At 48.2% G+C, this 12,781-nt stretch overlaps 1 protein-coding gene across 2 annotated transcripts in view; it reads left to right on the forward strand.

Annotated features, from left to right (window-relative positions):
* The window catches only part of Sh3rf3 (SH3 domain containing ring finger 3), a 261,535-nt gene that overhangs the window by 201,338 nt on the left and 47,416 nt on the right, over positions 1 to 12,781 (forward strand). For both annotated transcript variants that reach the window (XM_057751727.1, XM_057751728.1), the window contains exon 5: positions 4,438 to 4,538. In XM_057751727.1, the coding sequence (XP_057607710.1) occupies positions 4,438 to 4,538 (101 nt within the window). The remainder of the gene's footprint in view (positions 1 to 4,437; positions 4,539 to 12,781) is intronic.

Here is a 12,781-nt window from a genome sequence, read left to right on the forward strand (position 1 = left end):
GGCCACAGAGTGGGAGTGAATCTTTGCTGAATCAGAAAAATAACCCAGTGAAAACCATGGGCTGTGAATATCAACAGAAAGTCTCAAAGGGAAAAATAAAATTGAGAATTTTTTTTTAAGTACTCAATGTCCTTAGTGCTCAGGAAGGGCAAGTTAAAACTACTTTGAAATTTCATCTTACCCCAGTCAAAGTGGCTCAGATTAAGAAAGCAGCTAACAAAGTCTGGTGACGATCTGGGAAACGGGGACTCTCTGTCACTGTCCTAGATGGCAAACTGCTGTAGCCACTCTGGAAGTCAGTGGAGAAGTTTTCAGAAAACTAAAACTAGACGACAGTATGACCCACATCTGCCACTCCTCCACAGGGATCCGAAGAACTTGAGGACGACGCACAGAAACCCTGCTCAGCCATGGTCTTTGCCACTCTGTGCACAACAGCCAGGAAATAGACACAATGTAAATATCTTTCCCCTGATAAAAATGTAGTCCATACACAATGGAATCCTATCCAGCTGTGAAGAAAGATGAACTTGCAGGTTAATGGATGGAACTGAAAAATATACTGAACGAGTTAACCCAGGCTCAGAAAGACAAATGTCACGTGTTCTCTATTATTTGTGGATACACCATCCCGATTTTCATTCAAGGCAACCAGGGCCCCTCTGCCTTTCTTATTTTTATTATTTCCCTGTTTCTAAAATTAGTTGCTTAAAAAAATCTAATCAGAAGCAAGACCTAGTGGCACATTCCTGTAATCCCAGTTACTCAGGAGGCTGAGGCAGGAGGATCTCAAGTTCAAGGCCTGCTTGGGATACAGGGTGAGCTCAAGGCCATCCTGGGCAACTTAGACACTCTCTCAAATAAGTAAGAAGACAGCTGGGCATATACTCGGCGTTAGAATGCTTGCTTAGTCTGCACAAGGCCTTGGTTTCCATCAACATTCCAATATATATATTTAACATTTGTTTATAAAGAAAGGCAGGGAGTCTGCTCTCAGTCAGGTGGAAGCCCCGGGAGCTAGAGAACTAGACCATCTCTTGCCCTACGGTCACACAGACACATTGAAATTATCTCGGGAGAAGAATGGTTCGTTAGGGGTGTAGAGGTGCATTTGGATAGTACCTGTTACTAGAAGCTGGGCTGGATGCCTGGAACCCTGTGCACTACTTAGGCCTGTGAGTTTCTTATCAGCTCTGCAAGGCTTTGGTGCCTGCCATATGCCTTCTGCCCGTGTCAGAAGAGGCCAGCTGCCTATCGGGGATCTGCGCCGGGATCAGTCAGACATGTTCGTGAAGTCTCCAGAGAGCCACAGCCCCCATCTTCCTGCCCCAGGAGGTTTGCTCCTCTTGCGGTTTCCGTGGTGACAGAGATGAAGATGTGACCCCCGAAGTGGATGGGCAGGACCCATCAGAAAAACCACAAAGCCCGGCAACCTTCCTTTGCCAGGTTAGTTTTTGTCTCCGAGGGCAGTGCTCGCGCTGGTGTTGCTGCCACCTGGCGGGAACTCTGCTGCTCCCACTCTGGATGTCATTGCATGGCAGTGCCACTCTGTGAGTCACACTCCGCCGCCACCGAGCATGAGCCCCATTCTGGCGAGCATGAGCTGTAGGCCTTCCAAGTTGGGGAAGGACTGTCTTAGTTTCTTTTCCTGTTGCTGGGATCAAATCTGACAAAAGCAACAAAAACGGGATTGTTCTGGTTTAGAGTCCCTCGAGGACACACTTCTTTGTGGGGGGGTTAGCGATGATAGCAGCAGGAAAGGCAAGCGGGCGGGAGCAGCAGGAAGTCGGCCACACTACATCTGCAGTCAAGAAGCAGTGTGAATAGGAAGTGGTGCCAGACGATGAGGCCTCAAGGCCCTCCACCAGTGACCCATTTCCTCTAGCAAGGATCTACCTTCTAAAGGTTCCACAACCTTGCCAAACTGTGCCGCCAGCAGGGGACCCAGTATTCAAACACGTGAGTCTGTGGGGGATATTTCTCATTCAAGCCACAGCAGATACCTCTATGAATACAACCTGTATTGCAGTTCTAAGCAACGCGGACCTCAGAAATCTCACGTGTTTGTTTTGTAGCATTGGTTCTAAGAGTTGGAACTGATGGCCAGCTTTCCAGGAAAACCATCAGCAATTATTCCCTGGAGCTGGGATGGCAATGCCCTCCCCCTTTAAGACCTCTGAATAGGCCTGTGATTTTGTCAGCCCCAGAGTTCTTGGGAATCCTAAGCCTCCTGATACATGCTCTATGGGGCACTGGATATTTGAGTTCCCTGGAGGATCTGTGGATGTCTGCAAGCCTTCATATCACCCCGTGCATAACAAGCACCAGCATTGGCCATACTCGGCTAAGCCTTCCCCTTTACTCAGGAGATGGAATTCTGCCTTCACTGTCTCCTGGCCAAACGCATTATGCCTTTCTATTTAATTATGGTTTGAATGGCTTTGAGACCATTGGAGACCATTCAACCCACTATGCCTTCATATATGTCTGAACAGAAGGACCAAAGTGGTGTTTAGGGGATTTGCAGACAACAGCGACCTCTAAGGGTTGAAATTTCCTTGCATCCCAGAACCTTAACCAGGAGAGCTCAGCATGCAAGGACACTTGGAAGGCACAGCCTTGAGATGGAGCATCACTCAACCCACACCCTGCATAAGGGGGCCCGTGGAGTCTTGAGACTCCAGATGCAGAGGCTCTGGAGAGGGACATGCTATGCTTTGTCATTCATGGTCCTCCTTCTGTCTCTTTACTGTCACTACAAGTTAATGTTCGACTCCTCAGAATGGCACTTCTCTTTCTTTTGTTTCATTTTTATTAACTCCTTCTCATTTTAATTGTTTGGATAGGAATGTGCTATACATTTTTCCCCAATCCTCTTTTACCCTCCCCTCTCCTCTTCCGCCCTCCCCACTGCCCTCCATGCTCCCAATTTATTCAGGAGGTCTTGTCTTTTTCTACTTCCCATGTAAATTAGATCCATGTATGTCTCTCTCAGGGTCCTCTTTGTTACCTAGGTTCTCTGGGGTTATGGCCTGTAGGCTGATTCTCCTTTGCTTTATGTCTATCGTCCACTTATGAGTGAGTACATATTGTATTTGTCTTTTTGGGTCTGGGTTACCTCACTTGGGATGGCTTTTTCTAGTTCTATCCATTTGCCTACAAATTTCAAGGTGTCGGTTTTTTTTACCACTGAGTAATAAATGCTCCATTGTGTAAATATACCGCATTCTCTTTATTCACTCTTCGGTTGAGGGGCATCTAGGTTGTTTCCAGGTTCTGGCTTTTTTTTTTTTTTTTTTTTTTTGGATTTTCAAGACAAGGTTTCTTTGTAACTTTTGGTTCCTGTCCTGGAACTAGCTCTTGTAGTCCAGGCTGGCCTCGAACTCACAGAGATCCACCTGCCTCTGCCTCCCGAGTGCTGGGATTAAAGGCGTGCGCCACCACCGCCTGGCTCAGGTTCTGGCTTTTATGAGTAACGCTGCTATGAACATAGTTGAGCAAATGTCCTTGTGGTGTGCGTGAGCATCCTTTGGGTATATGCCCAAGAGTGGCATTGCTGGGTCTTGAGGTAGATTGATTTCTAATTTTCAGAGAAACTGCATGATGACACTTTTGAGCAAATTTTGCAGTTGGAAAGAAGAGTTCCTGGAAAAAAGTTGTGTCTGCCAAAGCTGACCAATTAAAACTTCAGGATTGGTGGCCAGTTTGGAGTGTTGCAGATCCAGAGCCTGATTACAGTTTCTTTTGGGCTCTTTTTAGCTTAGCTAAAGAGCCTTCCCTTGCCCACCTCAGAGTCAGACCTAACATCATGGTAAACAGATAAAAACCTTTGGAATGCATCAACTCAGCAAACCCCTGTTCTCCAGCAAAGGATCCAGTGTGCTATCAGGACGTTCAGAGCGATTGCTGAGTTTTTTTCCACTGTTCAGTAACACCCTACTCAATGTCTCCACCAAAGAATCTGCAAAGTGTCTGGATTTATGACTTTTTCTTTGCTCTATTACTATCAGAACTTCATGAAACTGCTTCTACATGGAACACGGTACTCAGGGAGACCTAAGTGTATCTTCCCAGTCTGTAGCCACCTAAATTTGCTTCCAGAATGTTTTGTCTGGATTTTCACTTTTCACACACTAATGATTGATTCAGGTTTTAAAGCTAAAGCCAGACTGCTCCATCCCATACTGTCTTCCCCCATGTTGACCTAGGTACGATACTCAGAAGGGGCTCTTGAAAGATGCCCTGGGACAGGTGTCTTGGGCCACAACCTCCCTCCAGTGGGCCATAACAATCTGATTAACAGCCAGGGAAGGGAAGCATGACAAGGGGGAAGGTAGGCGCTTTGACACCGTGGGAATACGCATGGCTGCAGGTGTCCACTGACCCGCTTAGATGGAACCCTCCTGCTCACTCAAATGTCCTCTTGTGTCTTTGCAGGACTCCTCTTCAGCTGGACCTGTCCCCGCAGCCATCCCACGAGCTGCCGCGGTGGCTGGAGAACAGGGCATGTCTCCCAAAGTCCAGCTGCCCCTCAACGTGTGAGCTGCCCCTCATGTCTGTTGGCATTCTCTGCACACTGGCATTTACACAAGTGGTTTCTAGTGGGTTTTTCAGTTAGTTACTGACTGTGCTGTGGAGTTACACATGCGTGCTAATGCTGCTGCCCAAAACAAGAGGGTGAAAATAAAATCCAAAGTGGTCCCTAGGATGGTTAGAAGAAGCGGGTGGAAATGAACACTATTTGACGGCTCTCAGAGGTCTCTGAGGAAAGAAAGGGTGTGGCGAGGTCAGTAGGCATCTTTGGAAGTGTGGGCAGCAGCTTGATACTGCCTGCTCAGAAATGCCACCCTGAGGCAGGCCAGCTGCATACCAACCCCAAATATAATCACATGAATCACTGCTAGGAAATGAGGTGTTTATCCTGTTGAGGAAATTTTCTCTGGTAAATTACAGCATTTAAACGATACATGGAATTCTAAAGCTCCCATTTAAATAGCCTTCCCAAGAATTAGATAGCTTCTGTATTTGGCAATGAGCTCAGCCTCTTGAATGGATGCTTTAAGGTGGAGTGGATAGATAAGGCAGGCAGGCAGGCAGGCAGACAGTTACATCAGTCCAGGCAAGCCAGTGGGGCAGTCGGAATCTGTATGGTGCAGAATCTAATGTATTGTGGGAAAGCTTATACAACCACCTTGGCCATCCAGTTGGACTCGGGCCTTACTCATTCTGCCAAGTCCAGATGTTAGACTCAGGCATGGATAAGAAAGTTCTGAACCTTCATGCTTACCCAACTTAATGGAAGAAAACTGAAATGTATCCACTTTTCTCCTGGCTTCCCAAGGAAACCAAATTAATAAACTATATCCCAGATTAGCCTTCAAGTTAAAATTCACATTTTCAACAGGACTAGATATCAAGAACAGTTAGCCCTGCCATTTGTAAATTCAACTATCCTTTAATTCAACTACTCATGGATAAAAAATATTCAACAAGAAATTCCAGAAAGTTCCTCAAAGCCAAACTTGATTTTTTTATGCCACCTGTATAAAGTGATGTGCAGATTTTGTATTCAGCATCATGCCACTGAGAGATGAGTTAAAGGATACAGAAGAATGGCATACATTATAAGCAAGTGTCGGGCTATTCTTTATTTGGGTGCATGGGGGATCCTGAGATACTGTGGATGCTGACTGGGTCTGGCCATGGTCCTTGTCTGCTCCTTTGGTTCATTACAAGCCAGCGGGCACGAAAAGCGAGTGAGAAGGCTAGAATGAAGAGCTAGATACCAGGTACCACCCCCAGGGAAGAAGACCCCTGTCTACAGGAGATGGCCTGGTGCCGTTCCCAAATGAGTGGCTGGCACAAACTAGGTTCAGTTTTGTGTCCTCAGTTGAATGCCTATACTCAGGCTCTCAGCAACTACCAGCATTTCCTTGAAAGTCAGGACATCATGTTCCTGGGTATGGAAAACTCCAATTCTTACATGTCAGGCGAGCTACCAGAAAGGATACCTGTGTCTTTAAGACCCGGGAGTTAGGAGTCATCCAACTACATTCTTGGGGTCTCGGCTATAGACACTAAACACAAAGGGCCTCTTTCTCCGTAGCCCCCTCTACCACAGGGACAAGGTCACTAGGACCTGTAACATGGCCTTTTTCCTATTCCCTACCTCACCCCAAGTCATGTTGCCACTGTTTAGCTTGAGGGAGACATACTTATCAGATAATACCTGGCAGTAACAAAGACTAGGGTAGGGGTGAGTCAGCAAGTAACATAGTGATGGTCTTGGGTAGGGGTGAGTGAGCAGGTAACACGGTGATGGTCTTGGGTAGGGGTGAGTCAACAGGTAACATAGTGATGGTCTTGGGTAGGGGTGACTCAGCAGGTAACACAGTGATGGTCTTGGGTAGGGGTAAGTCAACAGGTAACACAGTGATGGCCTGAGTAGTAGATGAACGGAGACCTTCTAAGAGGCCAGAGAAAACTTAAGAGTATGCATCCGTGGCTGCCCACTGAGCATTCAAGATATGCTTAGAAATCCCACTCATGTTGTAGCAATATACATGGTCCAGTTTGAAAACCTGGTGGTTAAAATTCTAGTTTTTATGTTACTGACTAGAAGGTGAACTTATCAAGCAGGTGTGTAGCCTGCCACCAGTCCATTCTCTCTGGAACACTTCCTTGATTGACGGCGCTTCCTGTAACAGTAACTGTTTAAGTCATATTCACAATCCTCGATGTGAACGTGAGATAATTTATATTTACAAAACAACTGCAGCAGCAGTACTCTGAGTGTGTTCAGGCTTTTATGGCCTTGGCAGTCCAGACAAGGGCCCAGATGAAGACAGTGTGTGGATCAGTGATCAGTGATGGACTAGCTCCATCATACTCTGTTGCCTTCACTCTTCCTAGGGAGATAGAAATACACACCCATGCACTCTAGGTAGGGCAACCAACAGACCAAAGGAACAATCTCACCCAGATCTGGATTAGTGAACAAATAGTTTATCGGGTTTATAGGAGCATGAGTGAGGGGTTACTTATAGAAGAGAGGTGTAGATCGCCCCCAGAGAACTGCACCATCAAAGAGTTTTATTCCAGTAGGAACGATGACCTCCCAAAAGCTGCTTGAGTGGGCCTCTCTTTCAGTTAACTTTCTACCTCCTATATATTCTGGTATACTGGTTCTCAACCTGGGGGTCACAACCTCTTTGGGGGTCAAATGACCCTTTCACAGATCGCTATCAGATGTCCTGTATATCAGATATTCACATTACAATTCATAACAGTAGCAAAGTTACAATTATAATGTAACAACAAAATAATTTTATGGTTGGGGATCACCACAACATGAGGAACTGTGTTAAAGGGTCGCAGTGTTAGGAAGGTTGAGAACCACTGGTCTAGCCCCTCCTCAGACCTTATCCTCTGGTGCAGAATTACATACAGCTAATGGGTACAGGAGGGAGGGAGTGGCTGGACCTTAGGTAAGGGTCTAATGACCTTCTCACCCCCTCCTTCTTTAAGGGGCTGTGTTTTACTTAAGGTTTCTATTGCTGTAGAGAGACACCATGACCACAGCAACTCTTATAAAGAAAACAATTCATTGGTGTGGCTCACTTACAGTTTCAGAGATTGAGGCCATTATCATTATGGTGGGGAGCATGGTGGCATTCAGGTGGACATGATGCTGGCTAGATCTTGGTCAGAAGGCAACAGGAAGTCAAAGCTTAAGCAAAAGAGACCTCAAAGCCCACCCCTGCACTGACACATTTCCTTTAACCAGTCCACACCTCCCAACAGTGCAGCTCTGTGTGAGTTTATGGGGTCCAATTCCATTCAGACTATCACAGGCTGTCAACAGGCTCCGTTTTACAAAGCTTTCCTGCAGGGACCAGCTGCTATGATTGATGGTAGTGACCACGTTATGCCTGGAGGATGGAGTTTCACGACAGACTCTCATCCATAGTCCCTGTGTGTCTTAAAAATCCTGCTGGTGACAGAGCCAGGTCAGTGATTGATGGCAGGTCGCTGCCTTTATAGAAAAGTCCCACGTCAGGTTCCTCAGGACCTGGCACACAAGAAGGCTCTCAGTTCGCAGGCACACTGTGTGACAGCATGCTCCTCTGAGGCAGTGACACACCCCACACAAGCTCAAGTGCCTTCATTTGGCCAATCTGCTAGCCATGATGCCAGAGGCCCATGAATGTTCGGGTCCTGAGGGCATGCCCCAGGTCAGAGCCACGCCTTCTGAAGGGTCCAAAAAGTGATGGGACCACATGTGAACAGGGTACCCCTAAATGCAAAAGAAGTAGACTCTGTCCTCAGTTTCCCCATGGACATCAGATTGTAAAGGAGGCCAAGAGAGCACACAGAGACCAGTGAGTGACTAAGCAGCTCTGACTGGAAAGAGAACGGGAGAAAGACAACAGAGCCACTGAGACATCTCATTCAGCAGCCCAGCAGGAGGCAGCTTATCTGAGCAGTGCTGCAGGCCGTGGACTGGAGAGGACAGCACAGCAGAGGCCTCAGATTCGTAAACCCATCTGTGATGTGATTCATCTGGGTGAGGGGTATCTGCCTCCTCCAGAACCAGCTTGCTAGGCCATGCGGAGGACAGTCCTAACTCCTAGGAGAGCACCATCCATACAGAGAAAGGAAATTGGTCAGTCAATGGGGCACAGTCACCACTTATCAGGAGAGCCACATACTTCCTACTGCAGGTGGCTCCCTGGATGTCACCTGGGAGACGTCAAGGAATCCAAAAAAGAACAGGAAGAAGAGAGCTCATCACTTAGGCCAGGAAAAGGAAGCTGGGGGGTGGGGGACAGAGGCTGATAGTTCTGGGTAGATACTGGATCTCTGAATCAAGTGGTTGGCACCGGTCACATGACGTGTGTTTTGCATGACAGTAAGAGTCACTTGTAGGCTAATACTTCCCATGACCCTAGCACCCTCCATTCTGATGACCAAGAGCTACTAACCCCCCTTAAAGAACAATGTGAGCCCCATGTCCTGGGATACTGAGAAGGACTGATGAAGCCATGCCCAGCTCAGGAAAATGAGCCATTTATTACAGACTCATCAAACAGCCAGCTCTGTCCCACAGCGGGGTGCCATCATAACCTACTAATATCCGTTAGGTAAGGCTGGGTCAGTCTGGAGCAGTGGTTCTCAACCTATGGGTTACAACCCCTTTTGGGGGGTGAATGGACCTTTTTACAGGGGTTACCTAGGACTATCAGAAAACACAGATGTTTACATTATGATTCGTAACATTACAGTTATGAAGTAGCAACAACAATAACTATGGTTGGGGTCAGCAAACGTGAGGAACTGTATGAAAGGGTCGCAGTATTAGGAAGGTTGAGAACCTCTGTTCTAGAGCAGTGTAAGTCCTCAGGTATTGTCCCCCAGAAGCATCTTAGAGGCCACTCTCCAGGTCAGCTTTGGTGATAGTGGACAGCACCGCACTGGCGCCTTGCCTGTGGCTTTAGTTTTCCTAACCAGGCTAATGTCTGCCTGCAGTTGAGGGCACGGCAGCTGGTACAGGAGACCAGTTGCCCCTTCACCTCTCAGTGCCAGAGCCTGCTCAGTCCTTCCAGAAGACACAGCTTTCCCGTGCAGACTCTCTCCCTCAGCGTCCTTGCTGCCACAGTTTATGGAAAGAGAGCCTGCACGGGTTTTGTATACCATCTATAGCTCCTAGTCCACCTGGCCCCCATCCTTTGAGCCCAATAGTTGATTGATGGGTGCTCATCTTCACAACCTGTACCTGGGTGGCTCTAACAAGACAAAGAGCAGAAGCGGGACCCCTCGAAGACGCAATGGGGATAGACTTTTCACTTGGTGATGGAGAAACGTGAGCCAGCCACCATCTGGAGGAGAAAAAATAGGTAATGAGCAGAGGCACCGGCAGGGTCTGATTCATTCTGTGATTAGAGCGGAAGAGAGATCTGCAGGCAGCAGCAAAGAGCTCACTGAAGAGACACGGAGCAGGCGAGCAGCTCATGCGCCAACGGTTGCACATGGACACACAGCGCCACACCTAGTCCTCACGGCTGCCAGCTTGTCCAGTTTGAGCTCTGTCTTGGGACTCCAGGCGTGGGAGTTAGCGCTGACATTCAGCCTCTAATGATTGGCCAGCTTCAGTCAGGAGCAACTCGTCCTTGACTAACTGCTCCTAAGAGGCACCGTTCCTAACTGGCACAAAGGCCACACACAGGCTATGGGGTAGTAGTGTGCCAGCCCCTCCTGTAGTTGCCTTTTTCAGTGTTGGCCTTTGTGCATTTGGAGAGGTCATTACTTGAACATGGTGGTAGCCAGCTGATCTGGAGGTGGCAGGAGACTGCCTTCAGCACTTGCAGAAGGCCCGTGTCACGCTTCCGCTTCTAAAGCCTTCTGAAGTGAGTGTAAAATGACAGCTGGGAGGCTAAGGACCACGCCATCCACAAGTACACCTGTGTATTCCCAGTTCTGTGCCAGACTCAGGGCACTTGTGCATTGAGGGACATCCACCCACACAGACCAGGCAGGGCAGCTGGATAGTGTAGGGGTGAAGGAACAGTAAAAGATGGCATTGCTATGGCTGTCACTAGGAATCCGGAAGTTAGCAGTACAGGGAGTGGGCTGCTTAGACTCCGATTGCTCGAATTGTTGTCTGTATACATGTCACATGTGTATGGGTTCCACACTTTCCAACTGGTGTGTAAAGGAGACCAGAAGCTTGGTGACATACTGCTCAGTCAGTGTCCCACTCTGCCCAAGTACACGCCAGATACACACGCCCCGAATACAAGGAAGCCTCCTGCACATCTATCTGCCTTTGTCACCCCTCTGAGGGTTTGAGGGTGACCCAGAGAGGGAAGGGAAGGGAAGAGACTATTTCTGACAATGAATTTTTTTATGGTGAAGTTTTGCTCGCCCAGCAATTGTCGCCTATAGGTTAAACATGGAAGACTGAAACTCTTGGTGGGGCCTCATGAAGCAAAGCAAATTTCAAAGAAGGACGGCAAGGCCAAGGGCTGGAGGGGCAACTCAGAGGCTAAGCAGGAACTGCCCTTGCTCCAAGCACCCACGATGAGTGACTCATAACTGCCAGTAATTCCAGCACCGGGGACTCTAGAGACCTCTAGTGTCTGCCAGCATAGTACACACACACACACACACGTAATTTAAAAGTAAATCTTTTAAAAGATTAAAAGGCGAATCTTGTCAATGCCCTGCTGCAATCCAAATGCACTCCCCTACATGGCAAGCCTTGTAGGCCTGCACTCAGAGCTGGCAGGTGGTATCCCCGACTCCAAAGATAGACCTACCCCATGCCATGCTCACCCAGGCTTGAGGCTCTCATGGTGTCCGGCCCGACCCTTGGGCCATGCTAAGCATCTAAATCACAGGCCTGTCATTGACTCCGACCATGCAAAATCAGTGGTAGAGTCTCAAACTTTTCCAACCTTAGTTTCCCCAGCTGTGAAACCTCGGGGCCCATGTGGAGCCCAGGCGAGTCCTTGTGTCCTAGTACACAGTAGACACTGGGTCCCTTGCCCTCTTCCCTTGTCCTGTCTCACCAGTGCCCAGGACTGACACCTGATCGATAAGGTCCCAAAGAAAGTCAAAGCTGGTGGCTGTGCTGTGAGAAGTGAGGCAGGCAGGACTTCCGGTCGGCAGCATCCAGAAAGGATGTGACTCTCCTGCTGGGTGTCAGTCAGCACCTCAGCGCTGTCCGTACCACTGAGTGTGTAACGCATACATTTCCTTGGGCATTCCTCTCCTAAGAAGCTACTGGCCCCTGTGTGCAGAGGCTTAACGCAGCATGAAATACAAATCTATATTTCTGAAAACCTAAATCATGCGTCTCTCAGCAGCTTCTATACTGAAGGAAGTGAAGGGGCAGGCATTAGGTTGGGTCTGTGTTCCATGGTGGTGCCTGCAGGCTCAGTGCCAGGACAGCCAATGTGCAGCCATGTTTGTCCTTTAGTTCTCCACACAGGAACCACGCAGGCATTAGGTTGGGTCTGTGTTCCATGGTGGTGCCTGCAGGCTCAGTGCCAGGACAGCCAATGTGCAGCCATGTTCGTCCTTTAGTTCTCCACACAGGAACCACACCTGTGTGTTAGGGAAACGTGGGATGTGGAAGTAGGCCTTCTCTGGTTTTAAAAGTCTTAAGATGACTTGAAGCTACTGAGAATCAATCCTTATTTTCAGGGTTTAGGAAAAGAGAGCAGAGAGAGAGAGAGAACCACTCCCTTCATGTGCTGGGGAGTAATTGCAAAGACCTTGTCCCATTAAATCGCATAAGGGACCCTAAAATACGGAGTAAAAGATAATCTCAAAAAGGAAATGGCCTTCCACTATTCGACAGCTGCTCCTCTGCAGCCCTTCAGGGGTTTGTGGCCCATTTATCCCGCCCACTCACACTTTGTAATGCAGTGACTTCCCAGATGTGATAAGAAATGTTGTCTGCATCCCACTCACCACACTTAGATGGGAAGTGTCGAGGCTGCTGGACTCCTGTCCCTTTGATGGCCCCTTACTCAGCAGGTAAATGGCTAGAGAGAGCTCTATCCTGCTGCAGGAAGGACACTGCCGTCTGATGATGTGAATAAAGGAACTGCTTTGGGCCTATAGCAGAGCTATAGAGGAAAACAGAGCTAGGTGGGAAACACTAAACTGAATGCTGGGAGAAAGGAGGCAGAGTCAGAGAGAAACCATGGAGCCCACCAGAGACAGATGCTGGAACTTTAGCCGGTAAGCCACAGCCACGTGGTGACACACAGAT

Source organism: Chionomys nivalis, chromosome 19 (genome assembly GCF_950005125.1).
Source record: "Chionomys nivalis chromosome 19, mChiNiv1.1, whole genome shotgun sequence".
NCBI lineage: Eukaryota > Metazoa > Chordata > Mammalia > Rodentia > Cricetidae > Chionomys > Chionomys nivalis.